Source organism: Heteronotia binoei, chromosome 19, assembly GCF_032191835.1.
Source record: "Heteronotia binoei isolate CCM8104 ecotype False Entrance Well chromosome 19, APGP_CSIRO_Hbin_v1, whole genome shotgun sequence".
NCBI classification, from domain to species: Eukaryota; Metazoa; Chordata; class Lepidosauria; order Squamata; family Gekkonidae; genus Heteronotia; species Heteronotia binoei.
This window is the reverse complement of record NC_083241.1, coordinates 32114213-32138588: the sequence shown is the minus strand read 5'-3', so window position 1 is coordinate 32138588 and position 24376 is coordinate 32114213. Positions and strand designations below refer to the sequence as shown.

General features: G+C 44.3%; 1 protein-coding gene across 2 annotated transcripts in view; it reads left to right on the top strand.

The window, feature by feature from the left end:
- Positions 1-9857, top strand: part of NPTN (neuroplastin) — a 73657-nt gene extending 63800 nt beyond the window's left edge. For both annotated transcript variants that reach the window (XM_060259823.1, XM_060259822.1), the window contains 3 exons: positions 5304-5325; positions 7497-7578; positions 8781-9857. In XM_060259823.1, coding sequence (XP_060115806.1) covers positions 5304-5325; positions 7497-7557 — 83 coding nt within the window. In that variant the 3' untranslated portion in view covers positions 7558-7578; positions 8781-9857. The remainder of the gene's footprint in view (positions 1-5303; positions 5326-7496; positions 7579-8780) is intronic.
- Positions 9858-24376: the final 14519 nt, after the last annotated feature.

Below are 24376 nucleotides of genomic sequence, written 5' to 3'. Positions count from 1 at the left end.
TCATGCCCTGCTGTTGGGGGAGAGTGAGTGTCGAAGCTTTTATTTACCTGACAGAGGGGAGGGGGATAATAATAATAATAATAATAATAATAATAATAATAATAACTTTATTTTTATATCCCGCCCTCCCCCGCCGAAGCAGGCTCAGGGCGGCTGACAGACATGGAAATCCCATGATTCATATAAAGCAATGTAAACAATTTTAATATATCAGTTGTATAATAAATTAATTTAAAATAGGTAAAATATATAAAATGGGTGCTAAAATACTGTGATCATAATACCCATAGATGGCTAGATGTGCATACGTCAGATTAATCGGGTTCCATCTCGAAGGCAAGCTGGAAAAGAAATGTTTTGCAAGCCCTGCGGAATTGGTTCAGGTCCCGCAGGGCTCGCACCATCTCTGGAAGGTGGTTCCACCAACGAGGGGCCATCACTGAGAAGGCCTGCTCCCTAGTAGCCTTCAACCTAGCATCTCTTGGGGATGTCTTCTGCTCATGTGTTTATTTCTTTCTCTGCCTGGTAGCTCTGTGAAACTAACAGCCACTGCTCCCTGGGCCATGTCCCCTGTGCTTGAGGGGTCAGCATTGACCACGCTACAGCATTTGCACACTTCCCAGAAGGATCGAGGCCTGAGCACGGTTCTCTGGCAACCTCCCAAATTGTATCACACTGTCCGATGCGAATCAGCCCTGATTGACCCTTTGCCATTTGTGCTGGTGAACAGTATAAAAGGCAGGGTCCGAAATAAGAGGCACCTTGTTCTGGTAATCGGTTCATTGTTCCCCTATCTAGTTGACTGAATTTTAAGAAAAACTTCCTAGAGCAGCCCGAAGTGCCTGCTATAAAAACAAAAAACCTAGCCTGTAAATTCATTCTTTTGCATTCCAAAGGATATGTGTATGCAGGGCTTTGTTTTGTAGCAAGAACTCCTTTGCATATTAGGCCACACCCCTTTTATGTAGCCAATCCTCCAAGAGCTTACAGTAGGCCCTGTAATAAGAGCCCCGTAAGCTCTTGGATGATTGGCTATATAAAAAGGGTGTGGCCTAATATGCAAAGGAGTTCCTGCTACAAAAAAAAGCCCTGTGTGTATGTAAGGCTTTAAAGGGTGTGTGCGTATTCAGTTTACTATGCAATCCTCCAAAGCAGAGCACCATTTGTGTAGGTCTCTGTGTATTCTAAAGAGACGTGTCAAGACGACCTTGCAGACCTAGGGCCAGTTGCTTGTCTGTTCATGCTCGTACAGAACATAAAAATGAGAAGCATTTATTGGCCACCTTTGCCAATAAATTGCACGCTGCACACCCCTGGGAAGCTCACGCTGCAGTCTGCTGAAAAGCTTTAAATGGCAGATGCGTCCTTTGGTCATTTACGAAGGTGGAGAAGTCCAGCTCCTGGAACAAAACCACAACGTTGCTATGGAGTCTTTGGGGTGGTGATCTGGAATCAAGCAGGCCCTGTGTGACTCTGGATCTGCCCACCCCCGTCAGAATGAAATGCAGTGGAGCATGTGCAGTGGCCTCACCAGTGGCACTCCTAGTAAAATCAGAGATATGACTAGTTCATGCTGTTTTTTGAGTTGTATTGTTAATCTGTCAGTTACTATGACTTCTTTTTTTCCCCCCTTTTCAATCGCATCATTCCTTTAAAAAAAACGGTGGTAAGTGAGAAGCTCTGCATGCTTTTGGAGTTTGTTTTTTAATCTCCGCTTCAGTCTATAACAATGCACAAGTTTCATATGTTAACTCCTTTTTTCGTTGGGTTTTTTCCCTCTTCATTCACGTTTCACAACTAATTTGGAGTTTTAAGTTTGCTGTTCTTTCTCTCTCTTTTTTAATCTTCATTTTCTGATTTTTTTGTACCATCTTTCTGTAGTTCTGTCCCTCTCTGAGACAACTTCTTAGGGATTTTCTTTTTTTAAAAATGGCCTTTCTGTCTGTCACATATTATACCGTAATGGTATTGAACTTTTTTTTTAATTTTATTTTTGGTGGCAGCTGATAGTCTCACCCACAACCTAGTAGTTTTCAGTAAGACACGCTCTTGCTGGATGTGCCAAGGAGGAGGCAGCAAGCCTGTGAAACCCAGACAGATGTGCGCGCGCAACTTGTGTACAGCCAAGCTCCCGTGCATAAGGCAATCAAGTGCGCCCCTCTTGGCTTTCCTTGTAAAAATGAAAAAAAAAGTTAGTAAACTATTTGTCCACAAGCTTCCTCCTCCTACGTCATGCAGAATTACATGAAGATCAGAATGTCTCAGGCAGTACCAGTTGGAGAGCTTTTAAGTGCATTCTGCTCATGTAGTGGAGTAAAGATGCAGTCTTAAAGGCGGTAGGATGGACTCTGCCGCTTCACATTGCAGAGAGAGTGGAGTGGCATAAATTTAAAGTTCCCCTTTTATATTATTTTTTTTAAAGCTTCCTCCTGGCACGTTAGAATAGCACATTAGAGGAAAACTTTTTAAGCATAGCCTGTTAACATGCTTGTGCAAGTTTTCCATTTCCAAAGAATTATCGCCAGGGAATCCTTGGGTAAGAAAGCAGACTCTCCCCAGCACGGCAAACTGGCGCAGTCCATTTTGCGTGAGACCAGGCCTTTCCCTGGCCCTGGATCCATTTTTACATTTTTCTCCCACCTGGATAGACAAAGAGTCTCCAGACAATAAGACGCTGTTGATCTCTAGCCAAGGAGCTTAAGCAGAATGTCTGTATGTGTGTGTTTATTTTTGGTTTTGGTTTCTTTTTTAACTATGGCATTACTAACACCGCTAACTTCGGGAGGAACTTTTAAGAACTTGCCAATCCCTTTTTTGGCTTCTAAGTGGATGGCTTTTGAGAACGTAGCGTGCATAAGCATAGTCTGCCTTCCTTAAACCGTTTTATTTTGGTGGGTGGGGTGAGGATTGGAAAGATGTATCTTTGAGCGGTGGGGGGGGAGGTTTAGTTTTGCCGTAACGTGCTTTCATGTTTTCAGTACCTGGTGTGTCTCTGTATATCTTTCTCCATTGTACAAACAGCACATTGATGTCTGGTCTTCCTTTTTAACAGTCCTGGTTCTCTGTACCTTGTTCCGATTAGTTTTTGCCGTTAGTAACAAAAAGATTTCTGTGGACACTGGTGTGTCGCTAGTGTGTTATATTGTTTGTTTTATTTTTTTCTGGCCGTAAAGCTGTTGGTTTGTGGTTAGCTCTATTTTATTTTTTAACTTTTTTGTTTTGTTTTGTTTTTTCCTTTTTAATATCTCTTCCGGTTAACTGTGCTGGCCAGTAGCTTTGCCTATCCGTTGCCTGGAAGGTACAGATGGAGTAATGTTGCGCTGCGATTGACATTACTCCTGGTGTGTGCTCTCATGCGGTTGCCTACACTGTGACTGAAGACCGTAGTTTTCCATACCTGCTTTGTGTGCCTCGAGCCGCCTTGTGGAATCCTGCTGAGTTCTTTTTTATATTTAGGAAAATAAACCCAAAAAAGGGTTTTTAGAGAGACAAACACGTTTAGCCTTGGGGGGAAACGCATGCAGTGATGGCAGACACTAGTTCTGCAGAAGTTTCAGTGCAACTTTGGGTAATTTTCTTTCCCTCCTGCGCAGTGTACTGCAGCATTTAAAAAAAAATACAAAACTTAAGAACCTCGGAAGAGCCCTGCTGGATCAGACCTGTGGTCCATCTCGTCCAGCATCCTGTCTCACCCAGTGGCCAGCCAGTTCCTCTGGAGGGCCAACAACAGGGCAGAGAGGCTGAGGCCTTCAGAAGAGCCCTGCTGGATCAGACCAGTGAGGGTCCATCTTGTCCAGCAACCTGTCCCACACAGTGGCCAACCAGTTCCTCTAGAGGGCCACCAACAGGGCATAGAGGCTGAGGCCTTAATAAGAATATTAGAAGAGCCCTGCTGGATCATATAAATAGTCCCTCTAGTCCAGCATCCTGTCTCACCCAGTGGCCAGCCAGTTCCTCTGGAGGGCCAACAACAGGGCAGAGAGGCTGAGGCCTTCAGAAGAGCCCTGCTGGATCAGACCAGTGAGGGTCCATCTCGTCCAGTAACCCGTCCCACACAGTGGCCAACCAGTTCCTCTAGAGGGCCACCAACAGGGCATAGAGGCTGAGGCCTTAATAAGAATATAAGAAGAGCCCTGCTGGATCATATCGATAGTCCCTCTAGTCCAGCATCCTGTCTCATACAGTGGCCATCCAGTTCCTCTGGAAGATCAGCAACGGGGCAATAAAGGCTGAGGCCTTCCCCTGATGTTGCCTCCTGGCTCTGGGATGTAGAGGATTAGTACCTCTGGATGTGGAGGTTCCCCTCAGCCACTATGGCTAGTAGCCACTGATAGACTTATCCTCCATGAATCTATCCAACCCCCTTTTGAAGCTGTTTATTCCTGTGGCCATCAACCACATCCTCTGGCAGCAAATTCCACATTTTAATTGGATCATAAAGAAAGCCCCTCTATGAAAAGTTCTTGTCAAATTTGTCTCCTTCTTGCAATTTTTTAAAAAAAAATGCAGCAAGTCTTCTGGCCTTCTCACACAGCGAGGTGAAATCTGTTGATAATAAATATTAAAAGCAGTGCAATTCCTTCATACTACCGAAAGCTTTTTAATGTCTTTCTCCTGCCCCCCTCTTTATTTGTTGATAGAATCTCAAAAGTTAGCTGCAACTAAAGGGACTGCCTTAGTTGAATGTTAATACCAATTACACGATTAGCTTCTCCCCCACCCCCCCACCCCCGCTGGAGTTTTAAGACATTAAACATAAGGTGTGTGACAGTGGTTAGAAGAGAATGGTATATGATCATTAGGTGTTTATCAATGTTTTGCTCTGTGAGAATCATTGGGGGAGGGGTTGTAAAGAATACATGTTAATTCTCGAGACTAAAACAGCAGGATTTTACAACTGAAATGTTTGGTTTGTCTTTTTCATCTTTCTCTCTCGTAAGAGTGAAGCGCTGGAACTTGGGGACGAGTGTGACCATATTGCGGCAATCTGTCCACTGTAGTTGCAGTTTTTCATGACGAGCATTCAAAGTGTTAACCGAAACCCATTCGAGCAACAGACTTGTGTCATCAAAAATTCAAATCCAGAACAAACAAACAAAATGTAACTCCATGAACCTTTTTTTTTTTTTTTGCAATACCAAACGGAATGGCCTTTTAATGCTATAGATAAGACTTGTGTTGTTGTTTCCGCTGCCCAGCTGGAGTCTTCCCCCCACCCCCACCCCCCATGCAGAACCTAACTAGAATCTTTTTTTCCCCCTTCTCTTCTCTTTCACTGGACTGCAATGGAACGCCTTCCACAGATGATGAACCAGCTGGGCCAATGTAAGTATTTGACCGTGACTATCTGTCTGGTGCTTGGGACAGTGGTTGTCAAATCGCCACCACTACCCCCCTCCCCCCGAGAAATGCTTTCCACAATCCCATGCAATTCTTGTCCATTGCCTCCCATGCAGTTCTTGTCCATTGTGGAGGGGTCTGGGGCTTGATCTGTATCCCACATTGTATACATGTAGAGCACTTATCAAGTTGGAGGGGGGGAGCATGGCTCAGTGGCAGAGCATCTGCTTGGCTTGCAGAAGGTCTTAGGTTTAATCTCCAGTTAAAGATCAGGTAGCAGGTGATGTGAAAGACCTCTGTCTGAGACCCTGAAGAGCTGCAGAAGCTCTGGCAACAACGTGGCCGTAACACTCTTCCTATCACATGACTTCCTGGCATCAGGTGTCTGACTCCAACATTATAATGCCAGTTACTAGAGGGCAATACAAGGTGGAGCAGCTGCATTCTTCCCCTGCTTTGCGGGCTTCCATATGACAGGGACGGTGGCTCATTGGTAGAACATCTGCCTGGTAAACAGAAGGTCCCAGGTTCAGTTCCCGGCATCTCCAACTAAAAAGGGTCCAGGCAAATAAGCGTGAAAAACCTCAGCTTAAGACCCTGGAGAGCAGCTGCCAGTCTGAGTAGACGATACTGACTTTGATGGACCGAGGGTCTGAGTCAGTATAAGCTTCATATGTCGATATGTGTTCATAGTGCAGCTTTTTAGTCATGGGGGAAACGGGATGCTAGACTGATGGGGCCTGTGGTCTGATCAGTAAAGGTGTTTGGGGGAAGTTTGTCATTAGTCAGTGAAGGTGTTTGTAGGAAGCCTGTCATTACTCATCTTCAAGAATGCTTTGACAAACCCTCCAGCCCCACCCCCATGTTTTCCCTGAAAGAGAGTTTGAAATTGCTTCTAAGGCCAGGCAGGGGCCATGTCTGAGTCCTAGAGCATCTGCAAGAGGGTCCCAGGTTCAATCTCCCCTTAAACGAGGCCAGATAGCAGGTGATGGGACTTGAGACCCTGGAGAGCTGCTGCCAATCACAGTAGAGGGCCTGCCTACCTTAGGAACCATCTCTCCCCATATGTTCCCCAGAGGGAACTCAGATCAGGGACACAGAATCTGTTACTGATCCCTGGGCCGAGGGAGGCAAGACTGAAGGCCACAAGAGAAAGAGCCTTCTCTATAGCGGCCCCCTATTGGTGGAACCAACTCCCAGAAGAAGTAAGAGCCTTGAGGGACCTTCCCCACTTCTGGAAGGCTTGTAAGACCACTTTGTTTCAACTCGCCTTCAACTGAGATATGAGGATACCTAAAGAGGGCTGAATACACTGGAAACACTAGCATCAAATTGCTTTTAATGTTTTCTAATTGTTTACTGTTTAATGTTTTTAACTGTTAGAGTTCAGAATTGTAAATGTTTTTATTGTTGTGAGCCGCCCTGAGCCTGCTTCGGTGGGGAGGGCGGGATATAAATCCAGTAAGATAGATAAATACAGATAGATCATACTGGTTTTGATAAGCCAGTGCTCTGACTCAGTATACAGTAGCTTTGGGTATGCTCATCAAGGAGAGGGGCTGTGGCTGAATGGTAAATCATCAGCTTGGTATGCAGAAGGTCCCTGGTTCATTCCCCAGCTTCTCCGGATTAAAAGGACCAGGCAGAAGGTAATGTGAAAGACCTCTGCCCAAGACTCTGGAGAACAGCTGCCGGTCTGAGTAGATAGTACTGACCCTGATAGATTGGTAGTTTGGGGAAGGAGGATATTGGATTTATATCCTCCCCTCCACTCCAAATCTCAGTGTCTCAGAGCAGCTCACAATCTCCTTTATCTTCCTCCCCCACCTACCCTGTGAGGTACCCTGAGAGAGCTCTCCCAGAAGCTGCCCTTTCAAGGACAGCTCTGCGTGAGCTATGGCTGATTTAAGGCCATTCCAGCAGCTGCAAGTGGAGGAATGGGGAATCCAACCCGGTTCTCCCAGATAAGAGTCCGCGGACTTAACCACTACACCAGACTGACTCTCAATATATGGCAACTTAAATGTGTGTTCAAGGCTTTTGAACCTCTTTCATGAATACTTCACCCACCGTAGAGGTATTCTAAGGTGTTTTTTTACTCGCAATAACTTTTCATGTTCAGTACTTCTAACTTAAATATCTCTTTTCTTCTAAAGGAAAACCAACTCCACAAACAACCACAAAGACAAAAATCTACGCCAGAGAAACACAAATTAAAAGTAACGCTTATGTAAGTCTGTCTGAAACTTGTAATCTTTGTCCGCAGTGGTTTTCAAGGAAATTCCTTTTTACTAAGGGCAGGCTCTTCTAGGGAACACGCAGCCAATCCCTGTGCAGACTTAAGATGCTGAATTCGCCGAGGCACACCTAATGCAGCATAGGATAGGCTGATAATTTAGAAGTTGGGAGGGCCGGGAAACCTCAAGTCAGGGGGCAGTGATCTTTTATAATGGGGCCAGACACCATGAAATTTCAAAACAAGGGCCAGCAAAATGCCAATAAAAGTGGGAGCCCATTTGCCTAACTTGAAATAACACAACTTTAACACTAAGGTTAATTGGCCCACTGATGAGCAACTCATAAAATCTCTGTAACCCCAATACCTGTGGTTGTGAGACCTTTCTTAGGAGGCAGCACCCAGAAGATGTCCCAATAAAGGTGTAAATGTGCCTCTGTGATGTTTTAGTATAGGGATCCCCAACCTTCTTGCACCTGTGGGCACATTTGGAATTCTGACATGGTGAGCCTGGTGCAGCAGTAAAATGGCTGCCGCAGTAGGCGGAGCCAGCCACAAAATGGCGGCCGCCTCTTCAGGTGCGCAGTGAAGATTTGTGTGCTGTGGTGTTGGAAGCTGCTACCAAAGCAACATTTTTTAAAAAATCTGCATAGCCCATCAGATTTCCAATAAATCAGAAGCCTTGCTGGGCAAAAGCCGTAACTGGCCCCCACCCTCTTCCTAAAAACAATTGGATGGGTGCCAGGAAAGGTGTCACAGCGCCCGCGGCCACCATGTCGGGGATCCCTGTTCTGCTAAATCTGGGCTTGGTTTCTGCCTGGATCCCAGGCAAGTGCTCTCCTCTGTCATTTTGCTTTCCATATAGAATATCCAAATAACTATTTGAGTTGCATCAAAGTCCTTGCTTGCTACTCCTTTCACATACCATTTAGTCTAGAATCTCATCTACCTTTCCAGCTTTTCTAGCAATCTTCAGCAGAGTGTTTCCAAGCAGCGCTTTCTGCAAAAATGGCTTTGCTGACAAGGCCAGATGCTAGTGGAAGGCAGCTGGCTAAAAGAGGGGTGGTGGTGGTAAACACAGCTAGGTTGTCGATGTATCATTCTGTGCATTATGGGACGCGGTGCGTTGTCCGTTTCAGAGATCTTTGTAACCGCAGACTGTGCTCAATTGTTTTTTTTTCTTCCCCACTCACAGAGCTTTAAGTTTTTGAAAGACTGACGGCAATATCACCTGCTAAACTGACTAGTTGGATTGCTTGGGGTTTTTTTCAAAGTCCAGCTCTATCTGCTGTTTTTCTTTCGAGTGAGCAAACGACGACCGTCTAAAAAGCATGCCTTATTTTAGCCTCTCCCGCAAGGACAACTGACATAGCCGATACATTTAATGATGCTTCAGTCATAGAGGGTGTAAACTATTTTGGGCTTTAATGTGTTGTGGATGTTGCTTTCCCACCCAACCCCCTCCCCTCCCTTTATTAAGTATTAAAGATTTGCATGCAGACTTTTTTTTTAACTTAACATAGCTGTTTAAATTTAGCGAAGCTCTGAGATGCACTGCTGCCATCTAGTGATTACTTTTGTAAAATACAGCAAAACCTAAAATATACAGTATATATATATTATATATATTTATATTTTGGGAGGGAGGGGGGAACAAACTACAAGCAAACACTTTGATTTATAAGCTGCTAAATTCATTCCTTTATATGGTGTGTGTCTGAGAGAGGAGAGAATTATGTTCAGAACTTGAGTACTATAAGTCGAAATTATCCTAAGGGCTTAACCTTATACAAAGACTGAAATGTTCTTCAATCAAAGGTTACAAGACCTGGAACAGTCCAGTAGTTAATGATGAACTACAGAAAGAGGAGGGGGTAAACTTTTAGTTTATAAATATTATGATTGCTTTTTAAGTGATTTTTTTTTGTTGTTGAATCATGTAAATTTCTCAAATCCTTTTGCACTGATTGTGTTCACATTCTTGTACATTCGATTCAGGCAGACTTTTATAATTTACTTCTTCTTTTTTTTGTTTTGTTTAAAATGATGATGTAAACAGCATGGTGATATTCTATGCAACTGGTTTGTTTCAGTTTGACACTGTAATTATTCACATTGATTTAAAGACTGACTGTAGAATCACAGACATAACAGGGTTTCCGATTCTGTGCATACCTGTAGATGCATGAACTTGTGGCGTGTGTGTACCTGTTGAAGTGCAATGATGTATTTAAAAAAAAGTGGATTCACCTGTTTTTAAAAATAAAACACTAAAGAAAAACAGTGAGCGTTTCTCAGCTTGTGTCTTTAATAGGCTCTTTCCCATTAATAACCTTGTAACCCTTGTGGTGTTTTAGTATTTTATTTCTTTTCAGCTGCTTCTCTGGCTCTTCCACATCCATGGAAAAGCTCTGCCCCCAAAGAGGCAAACAAATAAAGCAGCTGAGATGGGAACTGAGGTGGACGTGCTCCCTACAGTCATGTGCACTCCCTATGTGTGAAGTGCGATAGGTCTCTGGTTGGCACTTCAAGGTTTAGAGTTCCTCGCCTGCCTGCATTCATGGGATGGCATGCTGCCTTGGGTATCCTCATGGTCTACATCTTTCAGCCAACTGTCATGGTCAACCAGCCAGTGAGTGTGTCAAACTGTCAAGCAGCGTTCTCTACATGCATGACCTTGGGTCAGTCACAGTTCTCTCAAGAGCACTTCTGAACTCTTTCAGCCCCATCTGCTTCACAGGCTGTGTTCCCTCTAGGCTGAGTTAGCGTGAGCTAGCTCACAGATTTTTAGCCTCCAGCTCACAAATTTTTGCCTTAGCTCAGGAAAAATAGCCCCAGAGCACAATAATTGATGCAGTAGCTTACAACTTTAATGCCAGTAGCTCACAACTTTAATACTAGTAGCTCACAAAGTAGAATTTTTGCTCACAAGATTCTGCAGCTTAGAGGGAGCATTGCTCACAGGGTGACTTTTGTTGGGAGGGGAAGTGAAAGAAGAGTGTAAACCCCTCTGAGACTTCGAGTGAAGGGCAGGGTATAAATCCAGTCCCCCCTTCTTCAGCCAGTTGTGGCCTTGTTGGAGTTGCCATCTCTCTGCATCCAGAACGGGAATCTGTACATCCTCGGCAGTGCATGCTGTTCAAGAGGTGTTCCTCGGTCTTTTGTGCTAGGAACTCCTGCAGCCTCTGCAGGAAATGTGGGGGTCTGTTCTCTTTCAGAGCCACGCTGACTTCCAAGCTGTCAAAATTTACCCAGCATGCGTCAAATTAAAACTGTCAGCACTGGGTGTTCACAGGTGCTTTTTAAAAGCTACAACTGCTGCGCCTTCTGGAACAGCCATGCCCATAAGTAACAAGCCCTTTTTGAATGGGTTCCGAAGAGGGCTTTTGTTGGCATGTTGAATATTGCTCCACTTTTACCTGATAACCTTTCCCTTGTGATGTACGCTTGGCAGTGGAGTTTGCCTCGATCAGTTGGCTCTGCGGTGATCAAAGTCTTAATTTTGGCTACTTTAGGAATGTTCACAGGAGCTTAGAAAAATAAAATCACTGGAAATCTAGCATTCTGGTTTTGAGGAGATGGTGTCACATTAGATCTAGGATCTAAGGCCTAATTCTTAATTTTAAGAAGCGTTTGTGGGAGATGGGTCTTCATGATCTGTGCTATTAGGAGTCTTAACCCTAGATAAAATGGCTTGAATGCATCAAACTATTACGTTATTAATGGATGGCTCAGGCTAGCCTAATCTTGTCAGATTTCAGGTTGGGCCTTGGTTACAGCTCGGATGAGAGACCACCAAGAAGTCCTGGGTACACTAAGTAATGGCGGACTACCTCTGTATGTCTTTTGCTCCAAACTGGATAGCCCAGGCTGGTCCGATCTTCTCAGATCATGGAAACTAAGCAGACTAGGCCTGGGTTAGTATTTGAATAGGAGGCCCACCAAGGAAGGCTTCAGAGGCAGGCAGTGACAGACTACCTCTGAACATGCAATGTTCAATGAAGGAAATCTTATTGCATCAGATCTCCGAAGCTAAGCAGGGCTGGCCCTTAGTATTTGGATCTGAGACCACCACAGAAGTCCAGGGTTGCTACATAGAAGCAAACAATGGCTAACCTCCTCTGGGTAGCCTCTTGCCTTGACCGGGATGGCCCAGGCTAGCCTGATCTCATCAGATCTCAGAAGCTAAACAGGGTCAGCCTAGAAGAAGAAGAAGATATTGAATCTCAGAGTAGTCACATATCTGCTTTACCTCCCCCCCCACCCACAACCGACACCCTGTGAGGTAGGTGGGGCTGAGAGAGCTCTTTCAGCAGCTGCCCTTTCAAGGACAACTTCTATGGGACCTATGGCTGACCCAAGGCCGTTCCAGCAGACTTATTTCGCACTAGACTTTTAATCCTGGTTTAGCCCTGTCCCTAAACTGACATTCTACGCTAAAATCATAGAGAGTCCATAGAGTTGGATTCTCTGATTCTAGTGTAGAATGTCAGTTTGGGGGTCAGGGCTGAAACAAGATTAAAGGTCTAGTGTGAAATTAGACAGCTTTGTTAAGTATTGTGAAAATGAACGTTTGGTAATAAATTTTGAAAAAACAAAAGTGGTGGCATTTGGCAAAAAAGCCAAGAAGAGGTATTGGACTATGAAAGGGGAGAAAATAGAACAAGTAACAAAATTTACTTATTTGGGAATGGTAATTCAGGATACAGGCGCCTATACTGAACATTGAAATAGAGGGTGGAGAAAGCTGAGAAAACAATGTATGCTATCCTGAGATTTTTTCGTTCTAAGGGGGGCTTTTATGTTCCGGCAGCACTGAAACTGTTCCAATATAAAGTTTTAACACAACTGCTCTATGGTATTAACCTGGGCATTTCGGCTAAAAAATTACAGGCTCTTGAGAAAGTGCAATCTAAATTTCTCCGTAACATCTTGCAGCTCCCGCCAGGTGTGCCAAATGCCCTTGTGAGACTAGAAACTGGGCAAATGAGAATTGAGGCCAGAATTATGTTATCTTCGGCATACCAATGGCTAAGAATCTATACAAACAAGAAAGGCCTCTTTCCTCTAACAATTCAAGGCCTCTATAAGCCAAGGTGGCTGCAATTGGTTGAAAGCAATTTGGAAAGTATAGGATTCTCACTTGAAGACCTCTTGACGCACCAAGGGAGTCCAGGGTTGCTACTCAGGCAGGCAATGGCAAACCACCTCTGAATATCTCTTGCCTTGAAAACCCTCTAGCATTGCTGTGATTTCAGGGCAATTATTTTTTGGGAAGGGGGGGTGGTATTCAGTATTTTTTTTTCCAAATATGCCATCAAAAAGGGGAGGCCTTCTTAAGGGGGAGTCATCTTGCATTCAAGTACTTCTAGCAGTCTAGACCGTGATGCCATTATTGGGGCGACTTGAAGATGGTTCTTAAAATTGTGTTTCGACTTTTACATTGTGCTTACAAGCCTTGGGGCAAAGGACTGAAGCCAGAAACTGTTGTGTGAACGACCAGCATGCAAATAATCATTTCTGCGACTGTGCTTTTTGAAGACGACATCAGAATTATGAAAAGGGAGTTTTGACAAATACAATTTAAAGAATAACTATCCTCTGCAATGAAACATTTTAAGTAGATAATATTCATCTCCGGCAGGAAGATTGGAAACGGTTTCCAGATTTGCTGATTTGTGTGCACAAACGGTAAGAGAAACAGTCTTGCTTAAAAAAAAAAATCATTTGTTTCATTTCAAGGACAATATGAACGGAGCGAATGTTAACAGATTGGACCTAAATCTTTCCTAAAGCACATAATCCCACTGATTATCTCCCATGTTTCTTTGAGGGTCATTCTTTTGGTTGGGTAAACTGGAAGTCGGTAGCAGGACACAAAACTGGGAGGGAACAGCATTGCGGTAAAATTAGTTTTTTAAAATGAGAGTTTAAGCCTTGAGGAAGAGGAGGGCATTTTGTCAGACCCTGTTTGCTCAACTCAGTGACCAGAAAACTACCCACTACGTTCTGTATCATTTCCAAGCACTGAGCTGGTGGCAGAAGCAAAGTGATCGATTGTGTATTTTCTTCCCCAGTGTTTGCAAAGAACTCATTCTTCCTTTTTGCAGGTGAAGTGGGGCTATGTACAGTGTTGATTGGCTACTTTTGCACCTCATTTGGAAGCTGCAGCTGGTGCAGAACACAGTTGTGCGCTTACTGTCTGATGTCTTTACGGGCACATATTCAGCCAGCCCTTTGTGAACTGCACTGGCTGCCAATAGAGTGCAAAATCAGGTGCAAGGTTTGGGTCTGAACCTTTAGGGCCCTGAATGGCCCAGCTTTGGGACCACCTCTCCTCATATGTCCCACGAAGAGCCTTAAGATTGGCTGATCACGGTCAGCTGGTAGTCCTTGGCCCAAAAGAGGTCCGTTGGACTTCTACAAGGGCCAGGACACTTTTGACTCGGGACCTGACCTGGTGGAAATGAGCTCCCCATAGAATTCATAAAGACCTACTACAGTTCCACAGGGCCCGTAGGACAGAGCTCTTCTGCCGTGCTTTGAACCACTACAGTTGTTCTCGTAAATAGATCGGCCCTGTTGTAATTATCCCAGACCTGTTCTTTAACTGCTTATAAAATATATAAATTCAGTGTTCTCAGACTTTTGAGAAAAAAATTGCGATACCTTGGTTACCAGTTGTGACTCACCTTAATATTTTACCTCAAAATTCTATATATCACAATTTGATATATTTTTAATGTTGATTGTAAGTGAAGTAATTTATTCAATAAAATTTTTTGTATATTCAAAAAAAACTATATAAATTGAACTGAATTAGATTAGAACATTAATGAGCAGACTTACGGAGTTTTCGCCATTTGTCCTACACTGTTTATGCATATTGTTTTATACTGAGAAAATTTTATGTTATGTTTAAATGATGATGATGATTGCTTTAATAATGTGTTTGTTCCAAGTTTCATAATGATTTGTAATTCAGCAATTTCTCTCTCCATTTTGTTCTTGAAGCTCCTTTGCAGCAAAACAGCTACTTTGAGGTCACCCACTGAATGCTTTGGAAGGTAGCTGTTTAATGCAAAGGAGCTTCAAGAACAGAATGGAGAGAGAAATTGCTGAATTACAAATTATTATGAAACTTGGAACAAACACCTCCCCAGGACTGAACAGGGATATTGGCTTTTTTATCTCATTACAGATGCTAAACCCACCCTCAGAACTTCAAGAACAGAATGGAGAGGGGAATTGCTGAATTACAAATTATTATGAAACTTGGAACTAAAACCTCCCCAGGACTGAACAGAGATGTTTTGTTTTGTTTTTTTATCTCATTACATATGCTAAACCCACTTTCACCAAGTAGGGCGATATATCCACAGTATTCCAATGTATTTCTCTTTTAGGATAGTTTATCAGAATAATGCTTTTGTATTGACATACTCAAACTAGGAATATTGGCTGTTTATCTCGTTACATATATTAAACCCATCTTCTACTATATTTTAATGTATTTTTTTCCTAATGGCAAACTAGAATGATGTATATATTTATGTTACATGTTAAAAGGTAAATTAGTTGGACAGGAAAAACTTCTGGGAAAGAAATGCTTTCTTTTTGACCCAGGTTTTTTCAGCAATAGAATAATTAACAGGCATTCTCTCATTCTGACATGTTAACTGTTTTATGGTTTCCCATGCTAATTCAACCCAGAGCAAAGGTTTTCTGAATTTGTTAATTTTACTGTTCTGCTATTGGTTTTTAACTTTGTACCACTTGGCATTCCAAACCCCACCAGCTACATGTGGCTCTGCTTACTGTACCTCATTCCTCGTCTGAAGAAGTGGGCATGCACACGAAAGCTCACGTTTTGAATAAAACTAAGTTGGTCTTAAAGGTGCAATCGACTCCTATTTTGTTTTGGAGGTTTTGCAACCCACTTTTGGATCCTGACCCACAAGTTGGGAAATGCTGGTCTAAGGCAAGAGTTCCTCAGGTGGCACGAGTGTGATCCACGATGCCTGCCAGCCTGATTCCTGGCACCTACCAAGTGTTTTAGAAAGCAGGTTAGGCTTTTGCCCAGCAACATGAGGGTCTTCGCCTCATGTCTGAAGGTGTACATTAAAAAAAAAATGTTCATTTTGAAACGTTGAAAAGTTACTCTCACCCTGGCATTCTGAGATTGGCTCCGTCTCCTGCAGTAGCCATTATTGGTTGGCTCCACCTCTTGTGGTGGCCATTTTGTAGTTGTGCCAACCACCCAATGTCAGAATTCCAAAGGGGCCTGCAGGCTGAAAAATGTTGGAGACCCCTGGTCTAAAGGTTGTTGGGCTGGCTGTTCAATTGTGGGCCTTGTCCTGCCAATTCAGTTTGGGATTGTAGGGGGCAATAAGCAGGCGTGGAATTCTAGCAGGAGCTCCTTTGCATATTAGGCCACACACCCCTGATGTAGCCAATCCTCCAAGAGCTTACAAGGCTCTTTTTTGTAAGCTCTTGGAGGATTGGCTACATCAGGAGGTGTGGCCTAATATGCAAAAGAGCTCCTGCTAGAACACCCCTGTGGGGCTTTCTTTGGGGGGGGGCGTTGTCCTCTAATATAGAAACTTGACAAGCATTGGATGTTGTGTTGTTCAAAATATGGATAGATGGGAAGAGCTGGCTTGCGTTTTGGCGTTCAAATGCCCAATTTTGTTATAACAAGATACTGGAGGAGAAACCGTCTGCGCAGTTGTGTTTACAAAGCCAAAGTGAATTATACTTGAAAAGTTACCATTATGCTAATAATAATGTGGATAAACTATTGCTTCTCCTTTTTAAAAAAAATCCAAGTCTCATCATCATCATCACCATCAATTTTATTTATATCCTGCCCTCCCCGCCGAGGCAGGCTCAGGACGGCTAAATTAAAATGTACAAATGGCAAAATGGATGTTTTAGAGATGGTCTCATTGGATTTTTGTCTCCTTTACTGAACTTGCCCCCAGGGTGACAGATGTCAGCTGGCTAAACACTCCAGTAATTCAACCCAATTCTCTGCCCAGTATTGAATTTCCTTGGCCAACAAAGTCAACAGCTCCGCAGCTTTCATCTTTTGGTGAAAAATAGGCCACTAGAATTGGAAGGCAGTTGGAAATTTTGTTGCTCAGCAATCCTTTCCTCCAACTGGAAGTTGGCGCTTCATGTAAAACTCTTCCACTGAAAAGCTGTCCTATCCTTGCTGCTGCTTAAATATGTAACTCCTGTATAAATTACACTTTTATCTGCTTTGAGCCAGTAAGGTTGTTCTCGTTAACCCTACCCCCCCCCCGCCCCATCTTTCCTTCCTGCATTGTCTCTGCTGTCAGACTTTAAACCCAAACAGACTCAGTGTCTTTCCTGCCTTTAAAAAAACCCAAACCGTTGTTTGTAATGCAATAAGGCTTCCTAACAGCCAAACTGAGTGGAGGTTGAAAGGTTAAATGCTGTTTCCCCTCCTTCCCTTCACAGCCCCCTGGCAAACAGAAGCTGCATGAGCACCAGAAAATGCTTATGGTAGTTGTAAGAAATCACTGGGAAAAGCCACTACCTAAAATCCCAGATGCCCCCCATTTGCCCCCAATGACTAAGAATCCTTGGTTTATGCTCCAATAAATGTGTTAGTTTGGTGTAATGGATAAGTGCACGGTGAGAGTGGTTAAATGCGCAGACTCTAAATCTGGGAGAACCTGCTGCTGTGACCTTGAGTCAGTCACAATTCTCTTAGAACTGTTCCCAATAGCAGTTCTCAAAAGAGCTCTCTCAGCCCCACCTACCTCACAGGGTGTCTGTTGTGGGAAGGGGAAGGGACGGCAATTATAAGCTGCTCTGAGACTCTGAGTGAAGGGCAGGGTATAAATCCAATCTCCTTCCTTCATATGTAGCCAGCTGGGTGCCCTTGGGTCAGTCACAGTTCTTTCAGAGCTGTTCTCTCAAGAGCAGTTTTCTCAGAGTTCTCTCAGCCCCACCTGCCTCACATGGTGTCTGTTGTGGGGAGGGGAAGGGAAAGAGATTGTAAGCTGCTGAGACTCCAAGTGAAGGGCAGAGTATAAATCCAGTCTCCTCCTCTTCTTCCTCTTCTAGTTCTTTTTTCTCTTCCTTCCATGTCTCAACCAGTGTTCCCTCTAAGCTGAGTTAGTGTGAGCTAGCTCACAGTTTTTTAACCTTCGGCGCACACATTTCTTTCTTAGCTCATGAAAAATGGCCTCAGAGCAAATCAATTTATGCAGTAGCTCACAACTTTAATGCCAGTAGCTTACAAAGTAGAATTTTTGCTCACACGACTCCACAGCTTAGAGGGAACATTGGTCTCAACCAGGGCATTTTGTTGAGCAGGAACACAGTTCTGGCTGGCTTGGCATAAGGGGGTGTGGCCTAATATTCAAATGAGTTCCTGCTGGACTTTTAACAAAAAGCCCCACACGGAACAATGGTGATGTCAGAGGGTGTGGCCTAATATGTAAATGAGTTCCTGCTGGGCTTTTTCTACTAAAAAGCCCTGGTCTCAACCTAACCTATCTATCTTGCAGGCTTGTTATGAATGGGGAAGGGGGTGCAATCTCTGTCATTTTAATCTCCTTGGAGGGAGGATGGAATGAAAATATAATCAATTTGAGGCAGGCTGAGTCCAATGCATTCATCCTCACTTAGACCATCTTTCAGTTCCAGTTGCAATGCCACATTTTCAGAAGCCCCTCCGTCTTAGAAACGTCATTGTGTTGTCGTGTTCTGTTAATGTCACGTCTCCACCAGCATACACACAGGCTCTGAGCTATACAGTAAGGAAGCGTGCACAGTCAAAGTACAGCACTTACAGCTGTCATTTTAAGAGGGACTGTGGCACAGTGGCAGAGCATCTGCTTGACATGCAGAAGGTCCCAGGTTCAATCCCCAGTATCTCCAGTTAAAAAGATTTGGCAGGAGGTGATGGGAAAGACCCTGGAGAGCTGCTGCCAGTGTGAGTAGAGAGTACTGACTTTAATGGACCGAGGCTCTGATTCATTATAAGGCGACTTCATATTGCATGTTCTTTGGAGAGCTTTTGGGCTACCAAACTAGAAGTCCTGCAAGTTAGCAAGTGACATCGTTGCCACTGTGGTAATCTCTGGAAGGACATTGCCCAAATAGCCTGAGCAGCCAGCCCAAAACGGTAATCACGATGTAACTAAGGGTATGAATGGAGACAATATTGCCACGCACTTTTTAAAAAAATAAATTTTCCTTCTGTATTCATACCCTGTTTTTCCCCTGCAGGGTCTCCCAGCAGCTTACTGTAGAATCAATGCCATATAAATAAACCAGTAGTCAAGCAAATATGGCCTGTCCATAGGGTTGCCAATTCTGGTTTGGGAAATTCATGGAGATTTTGGAGGGGTGGGAGCTCAGCGGGATATAATGCCATATGGTCCATCCCCCAAACACCCATTTGTTCCAGGGGAACTGATCTCTGCCATCTGGAGATCCATTATAGTCCTGGGAGATCTCCAGCCACCGCCCTGAGGTTAAAAACAAGAGAAGTCATTTTGGATCGAGCCAATGGCCCATCCAGTCACACAGTGGCCAAAACCCAGGTACCATCAGGAGGTCCACCAGCGGGGCCAGAACTCCAGAAGTCCTCCTATTGTTGTCCCCTAAGCATCAGGAATACAGAGCATCACTGCCCCAGACATAATATTCAATCTATACCTTATGGCAAATAGCCACTAATGGACCTCTGCTACGTATGTTTATCCAGTCCCCTCTTGAAGCTGTCTATGCTTGTAGCTGCCACAACTTCCTGCAGCAGTGAATCCCACATATTCATTCCTGTTTGAGTGAAGAAGAGGTGACAATCCTAGTTGTAATTAGGGTTGCCAAGTCCAATTCAAGAAATATCTGGTGACTTTGGGGGTGGAGCCAGGAGACTTTGGGGGTGCAGCCAGGAGCAAGGGTGTGACAAGCACAACTGAACTCCAAAGGGAGTTCTGGCCACCACATTTAGAGACTGCACATGCCTTCCCTCCACTGGAAATAATGAAGGATAGGGGCATCTTCTTTTGGGGCTCATAGAATTGTACCCCCTGGTTCAATCTTTTTGAAACTTGGAGGGTGTTTTGAGGGAAGGCACTGGATGCTATGCAGAAAATTTGGTGTCTTTATCTTAATAAACAGCCCCTCCAGACCCCCAGATACCCATGGATCAATTCTTCATTATACCCTATGGGAATCAGTCTCCATAGGGAATAATGGAGTGCCCAGCAGGCATTTCCCTCCCTTCCCCCCACTTTCTGATGACCTTGAAGCGGGGGGAGGGCCTCCAAACCGGGGGATCCCCTGCCTCCGCCTGGGGATTGGCAACCCTAGTTGTAATTCTAGGAAAGCTCCAGACCCCACTGGGAGGCTGGCAACCACACTCCCAGCTTGACTTCCAGAAGGTTCCGTGCAACCCTGGCTCTGTGAGGCAACATTCTGAAAGGCTCCAAGTTGGAAACAAGGCTTCAGTGAGCCCCAACTGGCAGTGAGGTTGAACAAGGGTTGCCAATCTCAAAGTGGAGCCTGCACACAAACTAAAAATTGACATATATGTGTGCCAAGTTTGGGCCCTGTCCCTTCCAGGAAGTGTTGTCAATAATAGTCAAGTCCTTTATGAGAGGAAACTGCAACTGGGAGGTGCCATTTTGTAAAGAGCCACCATAGTTCCCTCATGCCCCCAAGGAACAGAAATTGCAACAGATTTTTGAAGGATAACTTTTAGTCAGCAGAATTACAATGGGAAGGAGAGTACTGCCAACTCTGAGTTGGGAAATTCCTTAAGTTTTTTTTTTTCTTTTTGGGGGGGGGGGGGCGGGAGCTGGGGAGGATAGGATTTGGGGAGGGCCTGGACCTCAGCTAGGGTTGCCAATCCCCAGGTGGGGGCAGGGGATCCCCCAGTTTGGAGGCCCTCCCCCCGCTTCAGGGTCGTCAGAAAGCAGGGTGAGGGGAGGGAAATGCCTGCTGGGAACTCTGTTAGTCCCTATGGAGATTTATTCCCATAGAAAATCATGGAGAATTGATCTGCGGGTATCTGGGGCTCTGGGGGGGGGCTGTTTTTGGGGTAGAGGCACCATCTAGTGCCTCTCCCCAAAATACCCTCCAAGTTTCAAAAGATTGGACCAGACGGTCCAATTCTATGAGCCCCAAAAGAAGGTGCCCCTATCCTTCATGATTTCCTATGGAAGGAAGAAATTGAAAAGGTGTGCTGTCCCTTTAAATGTGATGGCCAGAACTCCCTTTGGAGTTCAATTATGCTTGTCACAGCATAGATCTTGGCTCCACCCCTAATGTCTCCTGGCTACACCCCCAATGTCTCCTGGCTCCACCCCCAAAGTCCCCAGATATTTCTTGAATTGGACTTGGCAACCCTAACCTCAGCAGGGTATAATGCCATAGACTCCACCTTCCAAAGCAGCCATTTCCTCCAGAGGAGCTGATCTCTGTCAATTGGAGGTCAGTTGTAATTCAGGGAGATTTCCAAGCCCCACTTTGAGATTGGCAACCCTCCAAAAAAATTTCAACCTCTTCCCCAATAATTGTAAGAGAGAATGTCTCTTTATTCTTCCTTTCTTTTCAAGCCACCTCAACCTTTCTGACCCTTTCTTCTTTCCTTTATTTTCTTTTCCTGATGGTCTGTCTGTTTCTCTTTATTTTCATTTTTCCTTCACTCCTTCTCATTTTCTTTCTAGAAGAAGAAGTTGGGTGGGGCCAGGCCTTTTGCTTTTGCAAGGGGAGAAAAAAGCTTACCGTCAAGTAGTGTTGCCAGGTCTGTATTGGAAAACACCTGGAGACTTTGGGGGTGGATCCAGGAAAGGGCAGGGTCCAATGCCATAGAGTCCACCCTTCAAAGCAGCCCTTTTCTCCAGGGGAGCTGATTTCTGCCATCTGGAGATCTGTTATAAACGCAGGAGATCTCCAGTCCCCACCTGGAGGCTGGCAATGCTAAAACTAGGGTTGCCCATTCCCAGGTGGGGGCAGGGGATCCCCTGGTTTGGAGACCCTCCCCCCCGCTTCAGCGTCGTCAGAAAGCGGGGGAAGGAGAGGGAAATGTCTGCTGGGAACTCTATTATTCCCTATGGAGATTTATTCCCATAGAAAATCATGGAGAATTGATCTGCAGGTATCTGAGGGGGCTATATTTTGGGGTAGAAGCACCAAATTTTCAGTATAGCATCTAGTGCCTCTCCCCAAAATACCCCCCAAGTTTCAAAACGTTTGGACCAGGGGGTCCAATTCTATGAGCCCCAAAAGAAGGTGCCCCTATCCTTCATTATTTCCTATGAAAGGAAGGAATTGAAAAGATGTGCCGTCTCTTTAAATGTGATGGCCAGAACCCCCTTTGGAGTTCGATTATGCTTGTCACAACCTTGATCTTGGCTCTACCCCAATGTCTCCTGGCTCCACCCCCAAAGTCCCCAGATATTTCTTGAATTGGACTTGGCAACCCTACCTGGAGAAAATGGCACCTTTAGAGGGCAAACTTTATGGTATACTATTGCTTCTAGGGAAAGTCTTTCCCCAGATTCCCCCTTCCACAGTTACCACCTCCAAACCTCCAGAAATTGCCCAAACCAGAATTGATACCCTCAGTTATTTTTTTTGTAGAAAACGTCCAGCAGGAACTCATTTGCATACTAGGCCACACGAGGGATGGATTAACAATTAGGCCAGCTAGGCACTGGCCTATGGGCCTCCACACCTTTAGGGGCCCCAGACTGGCTTTCCCCTTTCCAGTTCTCCCCCTGCTTGCAGCCCTCCCAGCCTGCATGTACAGCCAGCAACTGCGCTGCTCTTTGCCTGACTTGCCTGGTGTGGCTGCTGCTGGCGCCGTTGCCAAGTTTGCCTGTCTCTGCATCTCCCCCACAGTTTTGTCAATGGGGCTTTTGAGAAGGTGCCTGCAGGTCGTGGGTGGTGGGATGGATGCTCTGACTCAGATGTTTTGCAAGTGGACCTCCAAGACTTTGGCTGCCTAGAGGCCTCCATGGGGTTTAATCCAGCACTGGGCCACACCACCTGACACCAGTGCAGCCAGAACTGTGTTCCTGTGCGTTCCTGCTCAAAAAAAGCCCTGGATACCCTATGTTTAACAACCATTCATCGGCCTATCCTCCTCTGTGTGGTTCCTTGGTACAGCTGTCTAAGCTTGTTGCTACCTCCACATTTTGAGGACTGTGCGTTTTATACGTGAGTTACAGCTGGCTGTGTGAAGAAGTATGTCCCGGTGTTTGTAATAACATACTCCAGTTTCCCAAATAACAGCACGCTGGTGAATTTAATGGGAAATACAAGTGGCCAGCATGGACTGCAGGAAAGCAACAAAACAGTACATTTGAAAAGAACATGTGACCCCGAGGAACATTAGACCGTGCCTCATACTGCCACAAGAAACTTGCCTACAAAAGAATAGAGAGCATCTCACGCAGGGATGAAGACAAGGTGGTCTTGTGAGATCTCTGGACACTATTTTATGCTTGGTTGCTCTCCCCTCCCTTTTGGGGCAAGCATGGGATGAAATAATTTTGGGAAATTTCTATGCCACCTCTTCAGAGAACCTGCTCAAGGACTTCTCCCAGTTTCGTAGAAACATCTTTCCAACCTGTATCTGGCCATGTTGTGTGGGTTGTATTATCAGCCTGCTGGATACCAGCTTTCCAATAAGATATAAGAGAAGTAGAACTAAATTAGAGTCCCTTTAAGACCAACGAAGTTATATTCAAGGTATGAACTTCCATGTGCAAGCACACTTCATCAGATACACAGAAATGGAAGTTAACATCTCTACATAGATGACTGGAAATGGAAGATAACCATTCTATCTTACAGCCAGAGCCTGAACAGCAAATGAGCATCTAATGAAATGAAGGTATTTTTAAGATATGCAGAGACAAAACGGGAATAACAAGTATATAGGATCAATAGCTTGCACATGAAAGCTCACTTCGTCTGATACACAGAAATTGAAGTTAATGTTTCATATATATATATATATATATATATATATATATATATATATATATATATATATAGGCAGATGCCTCTGTATAGATGAATGGAAATAGAAGATAACCAGGGCTTTTATATATATATATATATATATATATATATATATATATATATATATATATATATATATATATATATATATATATATATATATATATATATATATATATAGGCAGATGCCTCTGTATAGATGAATGGAAATAGAAGATAACCAGGGCTTTTCTTTTATAGAAAAAGACCAGCAGGAACTCATTGCATATTAGGCCACACCCCCTGACACCAAGCCAGCTGGAACTGCATTCGTGTGCTCAAAAAAAGCTCTGAAGATAACCATGCAAACTTATAGTGAAAGGCTGGACGGCAAACGAGCAACTGGAGTAATGAAGATATTTTTATTATATGCAGAGACAAAACAGGAATAATAGGTTATATATATAGGATCAATAGCCTGCACATGAAAACTTATACCTTGAATAAAACTTTGTTGGTCTTTGTTCTGTTACTTCAGACTAGCACACCTGGATATAAGAGAAGCGGTACCTTATTTATTTATTTTTATTATCCTCTTCCTCCAAAGCGCTCAGGGCAGTGTACCTTTTCCTGCCCATCCTATTTTATCCTCACAATAACCCTGTGGGGTAGATCAGGCTTGTGGTGGGGGTGGGGGAAATTAGAAGAGTGTTTATGACTAGCCCACATACTGTTGCCAACTCCTGGTTGGGAAATTCCTGTCAATTTGGGAGTGGAGGGTGGTATTTGGGAAGGGGAGGG